General features: G+C 47.8%; 3 protein-coding genes across 3 annotated transcripts; 1 reads left to right on the top strand and 2 right to left on the bottom strand.

Annotated features, from left to right (window-relative positions):
• The first annotated feature begins 8,203 nt into the window (after nt 1–8,203).
• On the top strand, nt 8,204–11,630 carry LOC4345640 (dihydrolipoyllysine-residue acetyltransferase component 4 of pyruvate dehydrogenase complex, chloroplastic). Its single transcript, NM_001422574.1, has 6 exons — nt 8,204–9,176; nt 9,284–9,475; nt 9,565–9,652; nt 9,739–9,809; nt 9,906–9,989; nt 11,288–11,630. Exons 1-6 carry the CDS (start codon nt 8,289–8,291, stop codon nt 11,390–11,392), a joined length of 1,428 nt encoding a protein of 475 aa, NP_001409503.1. The 5' UTR covers nt 8,204–8,288; the 3' UTR covers nt 11,393–11,630.
• Nucleotides 11,631–12,073: 443 nt separating this feature from the next.
• LOC4345639 (formin-like protein 9) lies at nt 12,074–17,302 on the bottom strand. The gene is made up of 6 exons (NM_001422573.1): nt 16,730–17,302; nt 16,560–16,641; nt 13,641–16,227; nt 13,370–13,560; nt 13,041–13,276; nt 12,074–12,966 (listed from the first exon to the last, which is right to left on the bottom strand). The coding sequence occupies exons 3-6, from the start codon at nt 15,140–15,142 to the stop codon at nt 12,247–12,249; spliced, it is 2,649 nt and encodes an 882-aa protein (NP_001409502.1). The 5' UTR covers nt 15,143–16,227; nt 16,560–16,641; nt 16,730–17,302; the 3' UTR covers nt 12,074–12,246.
• A 151-nt stretch (nt 17,303–17,453) lies between these two features.
• LOC4345638 (uncharacterized) lies at nt 17,454–22,435 on the bottom strand. The gene is made up of 6 exons (NM_001422572.1): nt 21,939–22,435; nt 20,195–20,283; nt 19,963–20,088; nt 18,887–19,603; nt 18,590–18,800; nt 17,454–18,481 (listed from the first exon to the last, which is right to left on the bottom strand). The coding sequence occupies exons 1-6, from the start codon at nt 22,333–22,335 to the stop codon at nt 17,967–17,969; spliced, it is 2,055 nt and encodes a 684-aa protein (NP_001409501.1). The 5' UTR covers nt 22,336–22,435; the 3' UTR covers nt 17,454–17,966.
• Nucleotides 22,436–22,483: the final 48 nt, after the last annotated feature.

Here is a 22,483-nt window from a genome sequence, read left to right as displayed (position 1 = left end):
ACCAGATGCAGTATATGTGTCACAGTAGTTCAGTAAGCAAGCAATATATCATACATGGAGCGGCGAGATTTATGGGTTCGGCATAGCTGGGGAGTTCACAGAGACTAACGATGAAGTACTCAATATTCCTGACCCATCGAAGCTCCGAGACAAGGCTGGAAGGAGGAAGACTCGTCGCATCCGCAACGATATGGACGAGTCGGAGGCTGGCAGGGTGAAGCGTTGCAGCAAATGCGATGAACGTGGGCACACCTACAAGCATTGTCCTAAAGACAAGGAGAAACCAAGTGCGGCGGAGGCAGGACTATCAGGATCAGCAGCAGATGGAGCTCGCCCTACGGGTGAAGGCACTACCTCCACTCGACCACGTCCTAGGCGTCGTCGTGCCACGTCTGGCTACGTGGTGTAGTTCTTATGTTCTATGTTGGCATGTGGCTTTGCTTGTAATTTGTTTCGAACTTATCGATGTGTTTATGTTTCGTCATGTAATGTCAGACTTCGGCATGTCATGTCTTTAGGTCTCGTGATGTAACGTCAGACTAAGGCACCTAGTGTCTTTAGGTATGCTGATGTAATGTCGGACTTCGATACATAATGTTATGTTATGTTATGTTATATTATCGAACTCTACATATATGTTAAATTGCACGTCATCGTTATGTACCCTTAGTAACGTTTGCTATATTTAAATAGCCTGTACTCTTGTTGTACATAATTATTCTCATGATTTTATTACGATTTCATAATTTTACAAGTTATCTTTTGTTTTACATTACTACTTTTTGAATTGTTCTAACACGAAACACTATATTTTTCAGAGATGGCACGTCAGGATACACCTCAGTTGTTGGACCCGGCGATAGATCACCGACACCGGTCTCACCTTACTGCGGTGCAGGGGGCTCAGCTTGGGACGTTCCGGGCACGGACGTGCGGTGAGCTACTTACGGTTCACGACTCCTTTGTCGAGAGGTACGAACAGTGTATTACTATAAATTAGTTGTGATGTAATAATTTTTATAATGACATATTAATTTGTTATTGCAGGCTGCGTGAGGCCGGCCTCCTACCGATGTGTCGGCTGGTGGAGGCTACCGCCGGCGACGCGGACCCGGCCAGACGATGGACTGTGGACCGGTCCCTCCTAGCAGCTTTGGTCGACCGATGGAGGCCAGAGACGCACACTTTTCACTTGCCGTGCGGTGAGGTAGCCCCTACCCTACAGGACGTATCGTACTTGTTGGGGCTACCGCTCGCGGGAGACGCTGTTGGGCCAGTGACCACGGGTGTGGACTGGCAGGACGATCTGACAACACGTTTCGCACTAGTACAGCGTGCACCGCATCTCCCTCTCGAGCCGTTGGCACACCACCGCAACACCGGACCTACGAAGAGGTGGCTGCTTCAGTTCACCATGAGTGTTTTCGTACCGAAATGACAAGCGTACTACATATTTAGTCCACAGTTAAGGTGCCTAACATTTTATCGAACGCTTGCAGGTCGAGCAGCTACAGGCGGAGGCCGACGAGTACTCCTACAGCCGCTGTTTGGAGGCATACTTGCTCTGGCTTTTTGGCTGGGTGATGTTCTGTGGCGGTCACGGGCACGCGGTCGACAAGGGACTCGTGCACTACGCCAGGAGCATCGCCGACGCCGTGGTAGGCGAGGTGCCTCAGTGGAGCTGGGGTTCCGCGTTGTTGGCGGCTCTGTACCGTGGCCTTTGTGAGGTTTGCACGAAGACGGATCCCAGCGCGACCTTTGGTGGGTGCCCTCTCTTTCTTTCTATCTGGGCAGCTGAGAGGATTGCGATCGGCCGCCCTGAGGTGGACCAGCACGCGTACGAGGAGTCACTGTACGCGGAGCGACCAGAGGTCGACTACCATATGATGGGTACTCTGTGGTGCCGTCGTCAGGTACGTCACATCGATCTTCTCGTATTGTTAAGTTAATTGCTAAGTTCATTGTACATCACATCGATCGTCTCGTATTGCAGCGCCGATGGGCTCACGTCCAGGTTAGGCGGTCGTATCTTGAGTTTGTTATGGAGTTTGACCGCCTTCTGCCGACTGACGTCGTGTGGGAGCCCTACAGTGCCGCGGCTACCCAGGCTCGTGCGCCGTTGGGTCTGTCCACACTCTGCACTAGGGACCAGGCATACTGGATGACTACGGTTCTGATGGTCTTCGACATCTGCGTTGAGCCTCACGCCCCTTTCCGCGTGATGCAGCAGTTCGGCTTCCGTCAGCCCTTTCCAGTACTGTTTCCGACGACCGTCCCAGCTGCTGTTCACCGGTAAGATCTTTCACTGCGCTTTGAGTTGTTGCATTAAAATCTACCTGTCCACAATAATTTGCAACATCTGTCGATTCACACTAATATGACACATTAATTTGCAGGTACTCGCGCAAGGGTCAGCAGTCAGCTGGCGACTGGCCCGCCAAGTTGACGACTTTTATTGAGGACTGGTTGTTCGCAACCGAGGAGGTCGTGGACCACGAGAGAGAGCCACACACTGAGGAGGCGTACCAGGCCTACCTACGCGGGTACCAACCATGCACCCGTACTAGGGTCACCTTCGCTCCCTTGGAGCAGCAGCCCCACGTTGCGAGCACTAGAGACCTCTACACCAGGCACCGTGACCAGGACTTCGCTCGTGCTGTGAGTACCCTGCATCGCACCATTCCTTTATGTTTTCATGTCTTTCTCTTCGTCAAATTTTACGAATATGTACGAACAAATTAACCATCCAGGTCGACGACATCAACCGGGTCGTCGTTGACGGTTCAACGATGATCCAACGTTTAGGCGCGGGGATTCCGGTACCCGTAGAGGAGCACCTGATGACGTACACGCGGATGGTGGAGTCGATGCGCTCGATTCTCTGAGTGCTCACCTGTCGTGCAGACAACGTTGCTCGGGCAGACGCAGCTGTACAGCGGCCACCTGTACCGACTGGTCCCCGTCCAGCTGCGCACGTTCCTAGGCCGACTCCCCCTCCGCAGCTGTATTTTTAAGGATTTTTCTGTACATGCCTCGCACATATATGTGAGCCGTTTCACTTGCCGATCGCTTCAGGGTTTCGTGCACCGTTCAGCACCCCGCCTTCCTCGGCTAGGCCTTCTGTTGTGCCCCCCACAGGTACTTAAAAAAACAACATTACTTCGACAATCAATTTACATGCATTTTATGTCTTAGCTTACAAGGGTCCCGTTGTCGATGTGTAGGTTTCGCCCAGTTCGCTATGATGCAGGCCGCCCACTTCTCCCAGGCTGCAGGGTCAGCGTCTCAGGCAGCTGCATCGACCTTGCACTCAGCGCAGTTCTGCAGTACACCGGGACTTCGTCACAGGCAGCCGGCACGTCGAGTCAGGGTCCACCACTGGACCATGCTGGGACCTCGTCGGACCGCTTGGTGCCTTCCACCTTGCTCTTCGACATCACTGACTTCGACTTCGCTTCAGGCTCAACAGAGGACGTCATCGGCCCCTTACAGCTGGGAGGCGCACCGCCGAAGCAGACGCAGGACCAGGCGCAGGCCACTCCGCCGCCAGACACTCGTGCTACCTGTGCTATGCCACCGGATCGTTTCACCTACTCCCAGGACCACGTGCGAGCACAGGCCCGGAGGACTAAGCGTGGTCGCGGCGTGGGGCAGGGCCAGTAGAGCAGTCTTCTCTTTGTTTATTTGCTTCACTTTCTAGTACTGTATGCTTGTGTAATGACTATGTTATTGTTATATGTGCACGATACCTTTCGGCGCATGCACGACTACTTTCTGTCGCACCGATGCATCCTCCTTTATTCGCATGCGATACGAGTATTTGCCCGCCATTTGCCGCATACGACCAATGTAACTTTCGGCGCCGATCAGGCATGTAACTTTCGGCGCCAATCAGGCGTACCCACCATGCCCCGCCACGTTCACATGTCAGGGATATCACTCGATTTTTTGCACCTATATAAGTCGCCTTAACGAGTGAGGCCTCACAATCTTTCAGAACTCAGTCACATTCAGTACTCTCTTCCCACTTGCTTCATTACAAATCCTACCGGCTTTCGTCAATGGCTAGACGCCGGGGTGTTGAGGATCCGAACTGGCGTAGCGATCCTTGTGTATACCTACTACCACCTTGGTGCCAGCGTCCTCTCTGCCTATGCGGTGATCGATGCCAACTAATGGCTTTGAGGAATCCTAATATTCGAGGAAGGCGCTTTTGTAGGTGCCCTAACTATGATCGTGAGGTATTTTATTATCTGCATATGCTTATTCATTCCGTATGGGCAATCGCTTTATTCTTCGTAACACTACTCTATTCGGCAGACCCGCACTACGGCTTGCGCATACATCAAGTGGGTCGATACAGAAAATCCCGTTCTCGACCTAACCACTTGTTTACAAGAAGGTCGCTGGTATTTCGTATCCGAAAGTACTGAGCAATACTTACAGAGAAAAGCGGCTTATGAATGACAATGTCGTGAACAACAGAGCGACTGGCGGGTGCTAACTACGGCACTCCCTCCATGGGAAACCCGTCCAAGATGCAGGTGTGGTGATCATTGTCAGGTTCTTCGTTCCATAAAGCCTACAACGTTTGTCCAAATATTCTTGATGGCGATTTCATGGTAAGAATATTTTGATTACATGAATCCTTATTTTCTCACAACATTTACTAACTTTGTTCGCTTTACATCTATTCTTTCCTCCCAGGAACCACCAAGGAGATGTCAATACAGAGAATGGATAGACACCATAAGGGTTCTAACTCCACCTAGCCGTGTTGTGTAGCTTGAACTACCAGAGCAATACAGAGTTACTAAAACGCGTTTTGAGAGAGGAGAGGGATCCTCACGTAGGGGTTAGCTATTGTCGGACAACTTGGCATATTGAAATTTCTACTGTCATGCTTCCTTGTCCCATTACTACATCGTCGTTGTGTTCAACTATTGCATTACCTCCCTCCTAGTTCGAATCTAATATCATCTATGTAACCGCAATGAAAATAGTTGTATCATGTTCAAATTGTACTACTATTTCTTCATGTTACATAATTCTCGTTGTTTAAGTCCATATAATGTTTCTACGACCGAGACTGCGATAGGCCTATATTAATTATCCGAGTACTAATACGTCGAATAATTTACAAAATACTACCTTACTTAACATATGAAATTGCGAAACAACCAACTTCAATACATTTTTATAACAATATTAACAAGTTTTACCAATAAATACTTCTTTATTTAATATTAACATAACATAGAAAAATCGTTTGGCCGTACTTTTTGCATCTGGGTCACTTGCCGCCCTCTACTGGGGCGGCAAGTGACCCAGATGCAAAAAGTACGAGCGCAACCTCTTTATCTGATGAGGACATCCCTTCCAACGATACAACCACGCCTATTGCACAGCAAGGACCAATGACTAGAGCTCGAGCTCGTGAACTTAATTATCAGGTAAAGTCATTCCTAGCTAATCATACAAGTTCTTCTCAGAATTAGGTGCTACTAAATGGTTGTTGTGATCTACTTGTTGTTAGGAATATGGGAGAGGAACCAAATCGCAAGCAGCACTAGCAGCGCTGATTTGATGAAGTCAATGCTCTTCACTCCGGAGGTCAAACGGGGCAAATGAGTACTTGTTGGAAAGATCTCGTCGTCTACTATCAGCTATGCATGGCCTCACCATCAACTTTGACCCAGGCTGCTCAGAATGACGAAAATAGTTCTTTACATCAGAAACTTGGGCTTGGGCCTTGTATCATTACAGCCCATTAGGGGTCCACAAAACCTAGGGTTTGCTCCCACCTCCTCTCCTGGTCATTCCTCCACCTATATAAACTCCTAGCAGCCACCATTTTGCACTTTGGGTTTTGTTTTGATGTAAGTTTAGCTGCAGCTACTTCCTTGTACTCGCGTGTGTCGGCTAGACCACCCGGATACTTGTATTCAGAACCCCATTTTGGTTTGTTTAAGTTTCATCATTTGACAAGTGCCGTGAGCTGTTTCCTTGTCAACTTGTTCTTGCTTGTTCTTCGATTGCTTGCAGGTTCAAGGTTGTTCTTGGCACGGCAAGAACAGCAACAACGTGGAGTCGGTGTACCGGTTGCTAAGGCGCAGCACCCCTGTGGTAGTTATAGTCGGACCGCCAACGTCGTATCCTTCCCCAAATCGAAGTTTATCCTCCTCTCATCGAAAGATCGGGAACCCCCGTTGCTGCATCATTATGGGCGGCAAAAATTGCAATTAGCCCCTTGCCGCTCTCTGTATGGGCGGCAAGGCGGTAATTGCAATTTTGGCCGACAGCGGCAGACGGCACGGTCGACCCGCCGTCTGCCACATCAGCTTGCCGCCCACCACTGGGGCGGCAGGGTCTATTTTTGCAATTTTTTTGACCGATAGATTATTTCTGTAAATATTAAAAAAAAATCTAAAAATGACAAAAAATTCGTGACGCCTCCGCGGAGTAAGTCTAATTTGCCTCCTCTATCTTATTCTTGATCGAATCACTTACACCTCTTGACCTTTAAAAACAAGTGTAAATTGACCCACATGTCAGATTGTCAGTGAGATATGACTGTTCTTCAGCGGTCTGGTCTGTCTCGCCTCCACTGCTGCCTGGGAATAAGTTCACCGGAGGTCCCTTAACTTAACAACGAGATTTTTTGATGTCCCCTTACCACAGAACCAGAAATCTTCACTCCTAAACTATACAAAACCATCTAATTTGGATCCCGAGGCAGTATAGATGACTGGTTTTGATGACGTGGCATCCTAGTCAGCAAAAATAGTAAAATAAATATGTGGGGACTCACATGTCAGTGAGATAAATTGATGTGGGTCCCACATCTCTTTTTTCTCTTCTCTTCTCAACTTCTCAGTTCTCACGCCGTCACGCGCAGGCAGGCAGATGGCGGCCGACGGCGGAGCGGGCACTGCGGCGCGCTGGGAAGAAGCGGGAGAGGGGAGAAGAGGCGGCCGGCGCCAGAGAAGGGGAGAGAGGTGGCCGGCGCGACCGCCCGTGAGGCCGCGACGGCGGGAGCGGCGGCCGGCGCCCACCTCTCCTCATCCGGAACTGCACCGGCTCCGGGCGCGGGCGGCGCGCAGCCGGAAAAGGCGGAGCGGCGGCGTCAGCGGGCGAGCGCAGCCGTGGCGGCGGGTGAGCACCGGCTCCGGGCGCGGGCGGCACGTGGCCGGAGCAGGCGGAGCGGCGATGTCAACGTGCGGCCGGAGCAGGCGGACGGCGGCGTCAACTATCGAGCGCGGCGGCGACAGCGGGCGAGCGTCGGAGTTCTAATCCAACGTGGTTGTTGCCTCTGTACTGTACTGTACTCCTACCCTTTTTCTGGTCATTTTGCCTCTGTATCAGTGGGGAGAATGGGCAAAAGTGGGAGCGGCGGCGACGACATCGGCATGCGGTGGGAGCAGCGGCGGTCGTGGCGGCCGCGGAGGCCTCCCAGGGGGAGGGGAACGGCGGACGTGGCAACATGTGGTGGTTAGCAGCGGTGGCCTCGGCGACGACGGGGAACATGGGTGACGGCAGGAGCGGCGGTGTCGGCGTTGGCGTGCGGCGGGAGCAGCGGTGGCTGTGGCGATACGTGGCAGGAGTGGCAACATTGGGAATGGCGGCCGCCGCTGCGACGGCGGGGAAAAGGGGCGGCGGCGGGAGCAGCAGAGGCGTCGGCTCGAGGTGGGAGCGGCGGCGACGACATCAGCACGCGGCTACGTGCGGTAACGAAACTGACATGTGGGCCCCACCTACTTTTTTTATTTATTTTTGCTGACTAGGATGCCACGTCGAAACCACCCATACATACTGCTATAGGACCTTGAGTGCACGGTTTATATGAGTTTAGGGATGAAGATTTCTAGTTTTGTAGTTTAGGGCCCTCAGAAAATCTCGCTGTTAAGTTGAGGGACCTCTGGTGAACTTATTCCCTGCTGCCTGCGAGGAGAGATGGAGAGCGGAGTAATAGACGAGGGAGGTGATATAGACTTTTCCCAAGTCGCGACAGATGGCTTGCGTCTGCGGGTTAATGGGCCGGCCCAATATACTAAAACGAGCCCGATCCAAAACAGAAAGTTGAGCCCGGCCCTGATAGAGGCCAGGTGAGGGGGTTGACGTCAGGCTCGGCCCGGCCCTCCCCAGCCCATTTCAGCATTCGTCGGAGTTTCCAAAGCTCTCATCCGCCTCGCTTTCTCCGCCCTCGCCGACCTTCTCCTTATACACCCGACCTCCCCCACCTCGCCTCCGCCGCCTCCACCTCCTCCTCCTCCACCTCCACCTCTCCAATGGCGACGACTCCAGCGCCCGTCTCGCTCTCGGCCGCGGCCTCCACCGTGCCGGCGCGCCTCCTCGTGGGGCGGGGCGCCGCGGCGGCGCCGGTGGCGAGGCGGCGGGCGAGGATGGTGGTGGTGCGGGCCAAGATCCGGGAGATCTTCATGCCGGCGCTGAGCTCCACCATGACGGAAGGGAAGATCGTGTCGTGGTCGGCCGCCGAGGGGGACCGCGTCGCCAAGGGGGACGCCGTGGTGGTCGTCGAGTCCGACAAGGCCGACATGGACGTCGAGACGTTCCACGACGGCATCGTCGCCGCCGTCCTCGTCCCCGCCGGTGAGTCCGCCCCCGTCGGCGCCCCCATCGCGCTGCTCGCCGAGTCCGAGGACGACCTCCAGGCCGCCCTCGCCAAGGCCCAGGAGCTCTCCAAGGCCCACCCGCAGCAGGCGCCTCCACCCTCCGATGCCGCCGCGCCGCCACCGCCGCCTCCTCCACCCGCGGCCGCTCCGGCGGCTCCGGCGCCGGTGGCAGCCGGCACGAAGGGCATTGCCACCCCGCAAGCTAAGAAGCTGGCCAAGCAGCATAGGGTGGACCTAGCTAAGGTGGCTGGCACTGGGCCGTTCGGGCGAATTACGCCGGCCGATGTTGAGGCTGCCGCCGGCATCGAGCCGAAGCCGAAGGTTGTGCCTGCTGCTTCTGCTGCTCCCGTGCCGCTGTCTGCTCCGGCAATTGGCGCCGTGCCACAGGCCGCGGAGCTTCCTCCGGTGCCCGGTGCCACGGTGGTTCCATTCACTGGCATGCAGGCTGCAGTGAGCAAGAACATGGTGGAGAGCCTCGCGGTGCCCGCATTCCGTGTGGGATACCCAATTGTGACCGATAAGCTCGATGAGCTATATGAGAAGGTGCTATACCTTTGGAGACTTTGGGGGTGGCAGTGCTTAACCTCCTGTGATGGTTTATTACATTTTGGTCATTTTGTTGATTGTTGGGGTTGATTTGGTTTGGTTAGGTCAAGTCAAAGGGGGTGACCATGACAGTTCTGCTGGCGAAGGCCGCAGCTATGGCACTTGCGCAGCACCCGGTGGTGAATGCTAGCTGCAGGGATGGGAAGAGCTTCACTTACAACACCAACATCAACATCGCGGTGGCTGTCGCAATCGATGGTGGGCTCATTACACCTGTTCTGGAGGATGCTGATAAGGTACAGGATATCTGTGTGTTTAATGTCGTTTCATTTAGGAATTGAATCATATGAGTTCACTGAATAGCTTGAGCAATGGCATGATGCAGTTGGATATATATTTGCTCTCACAAAAATGGAAGGAACTAGTCAAGAAAGCTCGTGCAAAACAGCTCCAACCAAATGAGTACAGCTCTGGTATGGAACCTGATGTTTCAGTCTTGTAGATCGTTGTTGAAAAACATGTGAAAATTGTACTTACCTGAAGAATTGGTGGTCTGCAGGGACATTTACACTGTCAAACTTGGGTATGTTTGGTGTTGATAGATTTGATGCAATTCTTCCACCTGGCCAGGTGAGGTTCTCTTTCTCCTAATCTGCTTGATGCTAAATATTGATGTGGTTCCTTTACTGGTATATGGCCTAAGTATTTGAGTGTGTATGAATACAGGGAGGCATAATGGCTGTCGGAGCCTCAAAACCTACAGTGGTGGCTGATAAAGATGGTTTCTTTAGTGTCAAGAGCAAAATGCTGGTTAGTTGCCCTTCACACATGCAATTTTTCAGCCAATACTGGAAATTAGTGATTGTTATATTAGTATGTTGGGAAGTGCTTCTGTGCTCCTCAATAAAAAAAGCTGCACACAAATTAAAGCGCATCAATGGTCTGGATTAAAAAGTGATTAACAGGGTAAACCTCATTAGCGAGGGGCAATTTCGTCCAGGAAGTAAAATTCCATATCCATACCCAGCCGCCTCTATCAAGGACGAAAAACATTGAATCAAAAAACAGGAGAACAGTTGGGATTTCTATCAAGGTTTCGCCAGTACAAAGAACAGGAGAACACTGAATCAAAAGAAGCTTTTATTTGGCCGGGAGTTTGCGTAATCATGATCATGAACGGCGGCCGTAGTGGATGCGCGTGGCATGAACCGGCCATGCTCCATCTGGTCTGCCGCCCCTGCAGCCTCCCCACTGCGGCGTTGCCCTTCGATCGAGAACTGGTCCTCTCTCGTCGTCCTATATATAATCCGTCTCAACGCCGACGGCGGGCACCAAACAACGCCCCGCACAGCTCGTCGCCCTCCCATTCCTCGCACATGCCCGGCCGATCTTCACCACCCAGCCCTGTTGCCGTGTCAACCTCCCAGATCGATGGTGCGATTGGCCTGGTCTGATGTGGGATTTTACTTCCTGGACGAAATTGGCCCTCGTTAATGACGGTTTACCCTAGTAATCATCTTTTAATCCGAACCATTGATGTGCTTTAATTTTCGTGCAGTATTTTTTTCCGAGGAGCATAGAAGCACGTCTCTAGTATGTTTTGTGTCTGTTTGCTTAGTCATATAAGATCATTCACAAATTCACACATTGAACCGAAATATTTGTCTACCAAGTGGATGAACCATCTCTCTTAAGCTACTAATTTAGCATGAGTTTTGGTTTTAATGCTGAGTTCTCATTATCATTTACTCCCAGACCCCATGTATTACTGATAGCCAGTGGCAAAGGCAGGAGCTCTGCTTAGTGATAAACGAATTACCCCATGTGTATAATTTGGGGTGGTTGGGTGTGGTAGGTGGTTGACATCATGATTTTCATATATGATATGATCATTCCTTTATATGTATACATGATCCATCCAGTCTTTTTATTTACCCACCTGATATTAAGAGCATTGTTCTCATAAAAAATATCAATTCATTGGTAGGAAGTAGGGTTGAAGCACCACAGATATATCTTACGTCTTGAACTGTTAATGCTTATCTGCGATTTATTTGAATGACATTTCTGTATATAGAAACAACTAAGGTGGATCTACATTTTTTTAGGTTAATGTCACTGCTGATCACAGAATTGTATACGGTGCTGATCTGGCAGCATTCCTGCAAACTTTTGCAAAGATTATTGAGGATCCTGAGAGCTTAACTTTGTAAGATTTCCTTGGAAGTTTCAACTATCTTCGCTAATCATTAGTTTGATTCCTATGGAGGTCTATTGTCGAATACCATTTTTGTATCTTTAATCACTCATCGGGTATTACTTTTCGGTTGTTTGTACTATTTTTCCTTCTGAATGTTGGGTACTGTTGGAGAGATGATACTATTAAGTTATGGAAAGCAATAAGCTATAACTGTAGAATAGTTTGGTAATTATAATTTTTCGTAATTCGGTATATTTTTCGCCCCTCATGAGTTGTTGTTCCTTCAGATTCTGTTCTATATGATGCTAAAAGCCAAATGTATTCCTGAATTTGTGGAGAAAACTACTTTATTGCATAAGGTTCCTAACCTCCATTAACACTCTTGGTAGCATTGGTACAATCTTGGAAATAACTCTAAAGATCACAAATTAAGCTAGTATGTAAATCTAGGTGTATCTGAGCCATCTCAAATTGTGTTTGCATACTGGCTTTGGAATTGGTTTGTCATATTGGTGATTTGTAATATTTGCAAACATTTTCTGCATTATTTTACTATAATTGTATTTGCATATATGGTACCAAGAGCAACATTTTCTGCATTATTTCACTAATATTCTAACCAAAATGAAAAGCTGCCTGAAAAATCATGCCACACAAATCCATTTTGAATCCGTGATGCCAATACCACTCCACATAAACAATCTGTTTATAATTAATGCTAACTGATCTCCATTCTAACACTCCCAAAGAAACACTCTCATACACAAGCAGTCAACTTGTCAAACACTTAATGCTAACATCGTTATACAAACATTCACATGCAAAACAATCAATTTGTTAGTGGCCAGTTGGTTAATCTATACCTATTCACTTGAGTGGAAGGACTAAATTGAGAGTTTGGTTATGCTTTGTGCCCCTCATTTCTCGGCACACCTTATCCAGCAAACCAAGAAAATCTTTCACGATGATGAATATTTGGAGCAGATTGGACTCATCCTTGCTGACCTCTCCATGATAGTACTCCGTTAGTTCCCTGACATTGAGTAGGACTTGAGCTTCATCAGCTTTGAGCCCCTGCATAGTATTCTCTGCATGATTTAGGAAGGATTTCATGCATTGCAAGAAGTTATTGTTCTTGTCATCACTGGCTAGGTCCTTCTCAACAAGATTTCTCAGTTGAGCCAGCCCACAGGATAGATTTGATATTGAGTTTCGCAAGGTATCCAGATCTATGCTTGCTACCTTCTTGACGTTGCCTAGTTCATTACTTAGCTCAGAGACAAATTCTGTACCCATTGATGAATACTCCTCTCGTTCAGTTGGTGTGTCATGACAAGAGCTGGGTGTTTCATTGAGCTTTTCTAAAGCCTTTAATCCTTTTGAACGAGCCATCTCTTTTACAACAAAGTGCAGTAGGGTTGTCTTCCCATCTGTCCCACGTATATCTGCCAATTTCAGAAGCGCATCCAGTTTGAAAGCACTTGCACCTCCTCTTAATGTTCCGACATTCATCCTGTTTCCTGTCTTGAGTACTGCTTCAAGTAATCTTAAGAATAGTTTGCTTGACTTCAATTCAGTGCAAGCTCCCTATTAAATAAAACAATATATATAAGCACAACAGAATATGTCCTAAACAAGTCATGCAAAATGACTCCACTTACTTCGATCATTGCAAAGGACATTTTGATGTGAGCTACCTCGTCATCAAAATTTTCCTTGTAGAGCATGACCTCCATCCTTGGGAATGCCATTGGTATTGTTAGTAGCACCTTCACAAAGTTTTCTGCTGGATCTAGCATGTTAATATCGCCATCATAATTTAGTAACTTTTCCTCCTCTTCTTTGGTCGGTTTCATCTTGACAAGCGCTTCAAGTTGTTGCACAGATAATCCATTACCTGAGTCAGCCGAGACATGAGGATAAGTTGATTGTTATTATTGTTAACTTGATAATCATAACTTATAATTACTTAAAACATCATGAAACCTACCTTGTATTACAGAATTGCAAACTTGACTGGTGTTTGCATTTAATGTCTTCAACAAGATAGTAGTATTTTGAAGCCTATGGTGCTCAATGACGTGTTTGGTGGTAGATGCGGTTTTGTTCATAGCCTCCTCATCTTTCATTGACCCTTGAAGGTTGTATGCGAACAAAGACTTGATCATCTGCTCATCAAATCTGCATAGCATAGCTTTATTGTAAAACATAATAAGAATAGGAAATGTGATGAACACAATTATGAGGGGGGATAGCCTTACTCGAACTCAAATGAACTTGATCTTATATCATTCCACACCATAGAGCGGTTTGGAGCAGCCCTTACTTTGTCCCAGTGCAATGGTTTCAACCTTGGTAGGGGAGACCCATCTTTACCAACCTGTATCTGAAGTGGCAATGGAGGTGGTGGTGGAGGCTGGCCATAGCATTGCCCTTTCAGATTTGGAGGAGGGTTCTTTTGCGGTGGAGGAGGCGGTGCCGGTTTTGGTATACCCATTGAACTGGAGGTCTCAATCCTTGATGATTCCTTAGAACTTGATTCAACCTTTGAGTTAGTCATAGTAAATGCTATGTTGATTTTGGATTGTGAGGTATCTGTACGATAGGAGGGAGGGAAGATGTGTTGTGATGGTGGGTTCCTGAAATTGATTCTGGCCCGCTCTTCGATAGGGGCTTCTTGATGTTCCATGGACCCAGAAATGCAAGTTATTTCCAATCCATCATGACAGTTTATTTCAGCATTTTCACCATCTGATTTTTCTGGACAAGTTTTGCTACGCAAACTGAGGTGACTGGAAGCAGTGAAAGTTTGATCCTTTGGAGACAAACGAGATGTACAATCTGGTGAAAGGGATTGATATGATGAATCAGATGGTGAATCATGTGTTTGTAGGAAATACTCAGATCGGTTCATAATAGCTCTTCTATCACAAATTTGCTGAGGTAACTCTGTAATGGAGCCAGCTGATAAATCAGAGCAAGGTATGGAATGGAAAGATTCAACCTCATCAGATTGTGAGTTGTTTATCACAGCATGATCACTTACTATTAGTTCTGTACCCATCGGAATAGTGCTCTGAATGGATAGACTCTTTGATTCAGATGATTGTTTAAGGTTTGGAAGGTTCTGTTGGTACTGTACTATGGAACTTAGTGTAAGTGGATCTGGGCTAGGGTGGGAACTGACCTTCCTGGTAGCAGCAGGTGACCTTTGATCTCTTGATCCATGACGAAATGGTTTGAATGCCTTTGTACACACCTTCTTGAACTTCCTTGATCTTCTGACTGAGAATGCTGCTATGACAACTCCAAGAACAACTAGGCATAATCCAACCACACCCAGAGCAACAATGGCGGATCTCGGGATCTTGGTGTGACCACCATCTTTCACTTTGTGCACCGGGCTTCTAGCTGGGGCAATGTGGCTGCGATGAGTCGACGGCATTCCTTTTCGAGGCACATGAACAAGAGGGGCAGGAGCTTCTGATCTTGCTTGATGGGCTGGGACTGGTGCTGGAGCTGGAGCTGGAGCTTCTGAATATCTCTTATGCCTTCGGCCCCGCGACCGATGATGGTTCATCCCCAGCATTATCCTAAACCTCGAGAGGAAGCTCAAACTGGCAGAAGGGGTTACCGCAGCGGTGTCGAGCTCCTTTTCGCGGCTCGCTAGATGGAGAGCAACCTCCAGCATCTCGAAGTTGAACAGGAGCAGCACGGGGGAGACGGAGAAGAGGACCAAGACGCACCTCATCGCCATGCCCATGTTTGCTCAATCTCAGCCAAAAGGAGAAGAAGCACTTGCAGAACCCTCACTGGGTGTGACAAAAGGAGGAGCCAGGACGGTTGTTCAAGCTCATAAAAATGGTGGGGGTGTTGTGCGGCCACATTTGCTGTCTTGGCCGTAAGCCATCAGCAGGTTTAGTTTCTCTCCTCTCCATCCACCTCTGCGGACTTTAATGGCACTCCAAGGAAACCCTGACTGACCAGCAATTCTGACAATTGTTGGTGGATTGGATGGAGGTAGAAGCTACTCAAGTTCTTGATGATCTACACCACCATGCAAAGCTCTTCTTTGCACATTTATCTCACTCACCAGCAATCAATCTGTCTGGTACTCGATGTTACCAATCTGTTGTAGTGAAAGACCGTGTTATGGCGATATGATAGTTCTCGAGGCGATTTCGCAATCGCTTTCTGCTATTGTTTTGTGTCATTTTCGCAGTATCGTCAGTCATGTGATCGCAATTGCGACGAGATCATCGTCGGTACCGAATCTGTAGAGCTAGTTCAGTTTCTGTTATGTTGTTAGGGTATGGGAGAGTGCATATCTTTGGACCACCTCTGTGCATATGGTTGGGGCTACTTAGGCCCTTCCTGAAGCTGCACTCCAAGCAGAATTGGCCATGTTCCTACGCTTGCAGAGCTTGCCTTCCTCACCTGGATGCTTTGGGAGGATGAATGCTTCATCTCAAAGCTTAGATACTGATGCAGGCATGCAGCTGGCCATTCTCTACTTTCCTCATGATTCGCAATCGTACCATTCTCGCTTTGTGTTAAAAGGGTTAGCTGAATAAGTTTATCGGCTCTGATTAAAACAAATGATATACGCTATAATATACAGGATTTATTTACAAAGAATTTTCCTACGGCCGCCGCCGCCGTCCCATCTCGTGCGACGCCGGCGACTTCACAGCCGGTGGCCGTCGCCGGCGTCGATCTCCTTGATCTCCAGTATCTCGACGCGGCGGTTGGTCTTCTTGCGGAGCTTGATGGCGACGTCCTGCGGCACGAAGGCGCCGCAGACGCTCACCCGCTGCTGCTTCCGGTCGATCAGGTGGCTATCCAGATCTTCTTGCATACATACATACATACACAGGGGGTAAAAATGTGAGATGAAATCCACATTTTTTGCACGGAAAATTGTTGATGCGAAAGGACATCAATTGTAGCCAATCAGGTAACCAATGTTGAATGTGTAGGTAAGCAGTTCTGCTTGTTTTAGTAAATAAATACAATCAACAAGAGAATCTTGATAGATGTTTTTTGCTGCTTAATATGCTGTTCCTGATGCCCATTTTTTTGTTCCCCTGCTATCGTTCTGTACTGAGCATTATCAAATCATCAAAGACCAAAAGGAATATTTATGGTGGTAATCTCTGGTGGATTTTCCGGTTTTTCACCTTGCATCTGGAGGAGTGCCCTCCTGATCCTCTGGTAGCACCCATTGCAGTCGATGCTCATCCTGACGGTCATGCAGTAGAACTGCAGAGAAAACTGAACACAGCTTCAGTTACTCCACAACAAAACACCACACCATTCCCCCTCTGCACTTCCAATTCACCATAATCACCTTGCCACTCATGAACACCGTCTGTCCACTTGGCGGCGGCGCGCGACGACCGGTCGTCGGCTTCCGGCTCGCCGGAGAAGAGAGAACGGTAGAAGAATCTGCAAAAGGGGAAATGGTGGTGGTGGCCGGCAGCTGGGGCTAAGCTGATGCCGGTGGCTCGCCGTTGTATTTTTCTGGCCGCTTTGAGGGAAGGGGGGTGTTGGTGTCATGGTGGACGCTGCTGGAGGTCGGAATCGAATCGGATTCTGGTCCTCACAACGACGCTGGCTGGGATTCAGTGGCTGGCTTGCACGAATGGTGGTCCTTTCCTTAGCTGCTTCTCGTTGGCCTTTTCTTCCTTGTGATGATAAAACCTTTTCCTATGGACATTTTGCCTTCGCCGAGATGCCCTCGCGGGGATGGAATCAGGTCCCAAATACTACTATCTTCGTAATGTCGTCTAGAAAAAGTTTGTGCGTTCCATGGACCTGGCAAAACCATAGAGCAAAGTTGTCTGAAAAAACAGACAGAAAAGGCACGAATGGAACTAGAATTTCGGAAGTGCAATGTAAGCAGTAGCTCGCTAAGGCGCCAATTTTGACCCGGTGAAGTCGGTACAGCTGGTTGGAAAATGGTAAGATCGGTACACTTTAAACATGACAACAAACATAATCACCAACCAACATGACTTCCAACAATTACCGCCACATCTAGTATTCAAAGGCTCAAAAACGCAGCAGAAATTGAAGACAATACACTCAATTTCAATTATAGACCAATAAATTCACACAAATAACACCACATAGGCAGAAGAACAAAAAACTCGTATGACGATGTAAATATTATCATTTCAGAGAGTATACTATAAGAACATCTATAACAGCTGATGAACAAATTAAATTGGATATTGGACTGCTGAAACAAAGACAAAAAAGGGACTCTGGAAACTGCCGAGGTGGAATGAGCCAGCTATCTTTGTAACACCAACTAAACAACAAGACGGTTAAAACACCCTACAAGACCCTAAAGTGAGACAAAATGGTAAAACTCATCTAGATCAGTCATAAATACAACAGTGTGCTCCTCCATGCTTGCATCCTGGACATCCGAGCGAATAAGCATTCAGAGCTCTCAAGATGATCAGGATACCAGTTGTGAGTTGTGACTAAATAACCTGGGGATGCATCAAACTCACATCTCGCCAAGGCTGTTGAAATCCGGAAAGAAAAGGCTAAAACATGTCAGTCGTGGAGTGACTTCATCTGGACATCACCAGGTTGGAAACCCTCATGAAAAGAGGTTCTCCACTGCTCTTGCATACTTCTTCATCGGGCGCTGAATTAAGCACTGCAAAACTTCCGCAGGGGCTGGACTCCTCCATGTCGCCCTGGCTGCTGCTGCCACTGCCACTGCTAGTGTCTGACTGCCTTTTGGAACCAGATCTTCTGCTCCGCTTTCTTGGCCTCCATTTCAGGTTATCGAATTTCAGAGCATTTGTGAGATCAGCCAGAACACGCTTCTGATGCTTCTGATCATGTGAAATCTTGGTGCCCAATGATTTGTCATCACACCTCTTGTCAGATTCTAATTTTGAAGAGGGATTGCCTTCTTGTGAAACAGGTTTGCTAAGCAAACCTCCCTCTTCATGAACTGAAGTGGGGGGCAACAGGTGTGTGATATCTTTTCTTTCCCCCAAGGAATTCCATTTGCCACCAGCCCACTCACGTGAATGCCTCAAATCATCTTCACAAAAATCAGCAATCTGCTTTTCTCCTGTGATAAATAACAAAGCAAATGTAAGTTCAGTAGCTCCAAACTACATTATTAAAATGTCATGCAGAGGCAAATTGAAATGTTGATGGTAATTAAGAATGTAATTACCAGGAAAATAAACTTGAAGGCGTCTGTCATTTCCCTGCTGCAATACAATCCCCTCCCACCACCCACTATTCCACCATGCATCAACAATGGAACCAGCATCGAAAGAGCATGGATCCTTGCTATGTACATGATATGGCCGCACCATTGGTCTTTCAGGGATGCGTATACCCAACTGATCAGGTTTAGCAATCCTTGTTAGCAAAACCCACTCCTGCAAACAAAGGTTAAGTAACAAGTAAGATCTGAGATCCAATTTAGTGGGGAAAAAAAGATTATATAGAATTACACTAAGCTCACCTCCAGATTTCCTGTCTCATCAGCATCCTGAAGATCTTCATATCGCACCTTGATTTTGTCTCCGCGCCTCTTTAATACAAAGCATCTAAACCAGCAGCCCCTTATACCGCTGTCCTGTGATAGGACTTCAGCACGGCTACCAGGATATAGCTGCTTTTGAGTTTTATGTTCCAAATCATTCTTGAGACTATCAGAACCGAATGCAGCGGAAGGAACACACTGCTGTGGATCGGTTTCACTGAATGCATCACGCTTCCTCTTTTGTGCCCCATCTGAACTAGAAGCACCTTTAGTGACCTTGAAACGTACCTTAAGAGAAGAAGCTGCATTGAACATTGTCCTAAGCACTTCTTGACTCCAATAACCTTGCAATTGGGTTACATCAAAAGGTTTGACGCCATCTTCATCAATCTGTCGGCGACAAATATAAGGCTGCCAATAGCTATGTTTTGGACTACTCTGGAACTTCTCGAAGTGTTGAGCACTCAGGACTGCAGCCAATCCATCAATGCATTCAACACTGAGATCTTGCAGACCAGGGGAAAAGAAAATCTCTCTGTCACCAACATCAGGTGGCAATTCGACACCAACCTCATCAACTTTGTCGAACCATCGTACCATGACAACGTTGGTTGAATTAGTATCTTCATACAGATCCTCCACTTGGGCGATGAGCCTCTTCTTTTCCTCACTCAGGATGTAGACAAAATTATGCACCTACAAAGATAGCATAAACATGTGTCAACCAAGGTTTCCCTTTCAAAGGTTCAGAGTAATAACAAGTATTAGCATTTAAACTTCTATTTTGAATAGTTTGAAATACTCCCATATCACTGTGCAGTAGTACTAATAAATACAACGTATAAAACCAAACAGGAGGGCAATAACAGAATGTCATAGCTTTTTCCCCTAAAACTCCTCCAGGTTTTCATAATGCAGTTTCATTTAGAACCCTACATAGTTTATTGTTCTGCAATACTTCATCTCAGCATGTTGTCCTCATTTCTTTGATAAAATCTCAGTGGTACACATGGTGACAACACAAAATACAGGAAAATGATCAGTGGGTAACATACCGAAATAGTAATCCCCTTACGGCAGAAAGATCTGTAGTGCTTCCATCGCTTTTCGCAAAGCCATGCAGGACCTAACCATGTGAACTCTTTTGAGTTATTCCTTACTGATGATGTATGTGAAACATCCTAAGCACACAAAAATGGAATGAATTAGCAATGGGGGGAAATTCAGAAATATATCCTGGACATACTAGAAGGATGAAGGGCAAGTTATCTTGAAATAGCTCTATACCTTTGAAGCAGCAACATCAGTGAACTCAATGTCATCATATGGATTTTCATTGAACCTATTAGACATTGAAGAAGATCCGTAATTACATCCTGCAAAAGAAGCACTAGACATAAGAAATTTACCATACAAGACAGTGCAACAGGAGTATCATCAAAACATTGGTTTAAAACATAGTAGCACACTTGTGATTCAGAAAAAATAAAGGCAACACAAGAAGAAAACAACACAAAAAAAAATCGAAGATGAAACGCACAGCCGCACACCACCAAGGTTAAAACCAAGAGCAGTTGGAAGCAAACAGAGTTGGAGGTGACTTCTAATTTGTAAGGCCGTTTCATATTTAAACAGAAGCATTGACAAGTTGATGCGTCAGCACACCGTAAGAGTTCCTACAAAAGCTCATCGACAGAACTAATTGGAGGATTTCCTGACCATTGTTGGGCAGATTACGGAAGCATTCAATTTACACGGATTAATTCCATGGGTGTCTCGTGGGAGGCCACAAGAAGGGAAGAACAAAATGGCACCTGATTGCCTTTCAACTCACGCTGCCGCTTCATTTTCTCTATATTTCCGAACGCATGCTTACACAATCGACCCAAAAAGGGAAACCTGCAGCGGCTTCCACTGGGTCACACATGTATTCTCCATAATCCTATGGAAAAGGAGAAGGCATGAGATTTACAGGTTACCAATATAAGACTGAATTATACATCTTATTATGATAAAATCCTGTTAGCTTTCTAGAATAAACCGCAAGGCAACTCATATAAATTAGTTATTTTGACAAAAAAAGAACTCTAGAACTAGCATAAGTGTTCCAATACTGACATAAGATATGTCTAACCGAATCAAATCATAGGCAGGTCATAAGAGGGTTATATCGTAAAAAAGGTGCCTTTGGAGGAAAAAAATTGTCAATCTTTGCCCTCTAAATAGAACATATTTCCCCCTCCAAATAGAAACAGAATCAAACCCCTCCAATAGAAAGGAACAATAGCTAAATCCGGGTTCAAAGCAACAAGTTTCTAATATACAACAATCGACCATAAGCGGATGGGTTATCGCAAACGTTTGTACTCTTCTCCTATAACCACGAGATACGAACAAGCTGTCTACCTCCTCACGAATCAGGTGAGAAGGGCGCCGCAGCAGATTGAACCCAACGAATCCAGAAATGAACTCCTCGCAACAGAGAGAACAAAAGGATGCAAAGTTGAATTCCTGCCCTGATAGACCTAATACGGTAGAAATCAGATCCGCTCCATTAACACGCATGGGTTATACAAAAGATTCACGGGAACAAATCAATCCGCCTATCTAAAGGCCAAACAATCTTGCAAGTTCATGTCGAATCGTCGGAAAATCAGAAACCACAAACCGCTTTTGGTAGAGAAATCCAAAACGCTATTTGCGAATTCGGGTCGAATCGTCAGAAAATCAGAAACCACAGCCTCTTTTGGTATAGAAATCCAAAAAAACGCTATTCCCTGAACAAATTGAACCAAACAGAAACAGGGAAAAACATATGCCCAAACCGCATCTGCGCGCAGTCTGGAATAGGACCCCGTAACATTCAGAAAAACGATTCCCAAATCAGCCACCATATAACACAGAAAAAACAAACCACAACACGCGAAAGAACAAAACAGCCGCAAACGCACACAAAACAACACAAAATCCTGCACAACACCACCCGAATCGACCGCCCAGGCGTAAAAAAAAAAAACCACACAAATCTTACCGGAAACGAGGGAGGACAGCCAGTCCACGACCTCCCGCCTCGACCTCCATTTCCTCGGCGCCCCGCCCTCCGCGGAAGCCGGCAGCGGCGACCGTGACGGCGACGGCACTGCCACCACCGCCCCCACCCCCGCCCCCACCCCCACCCCCACCCCCACCCCCGCCGCCGCCAGCGACCGCAGGAACCGCCCCTGCACCACGTACGACATGTGCCGCGGGCTCCGCTCCCGCCCCACCACCGCAAGCTCCCTCACCTCTCCCCCTCCTCCGCCGCCCGCGGCCGCTCCCCGGAGGTAGTAGTGCACGAGGCGCCTCCCCCGGTCGTTCGACACCACGACCTCCTCCCACTGCACCCACCTCCTCCTCGCCGCCGCCGACGCCGCCGCGAGCTCGTCCATGGCCGAAGGGGAGGGGAACCCTAACCCTAGACGCGGCCTCGCGTGTTGCGTGTGGGAGGGGATCAGATTTGGGGGAGAGAAAAGAAAAAATAAGAGGCGGGCGAGGGAGGAGGAGGGTGGGTTGGTTGGTTTTATTCGGCGGAGTAAA

This window comes from Oryza sativa, chromosome 8 (assembly GCF_034140825.1).
Source record: "Oryza sativa Japonica Group chromosome 8, ASM3414082v1".
In the NCBI taxonomy this organism is placed as follows: domain Eukaryota; kingdom Viridiplantae; phylum Streptophyta; class Magnoliopsida; order Poales; family Poaceae; genus Oryza; species Oryza sativa.
This window is presented reverse-complemented; position numbering and strand designations above follow the sequence as displayed.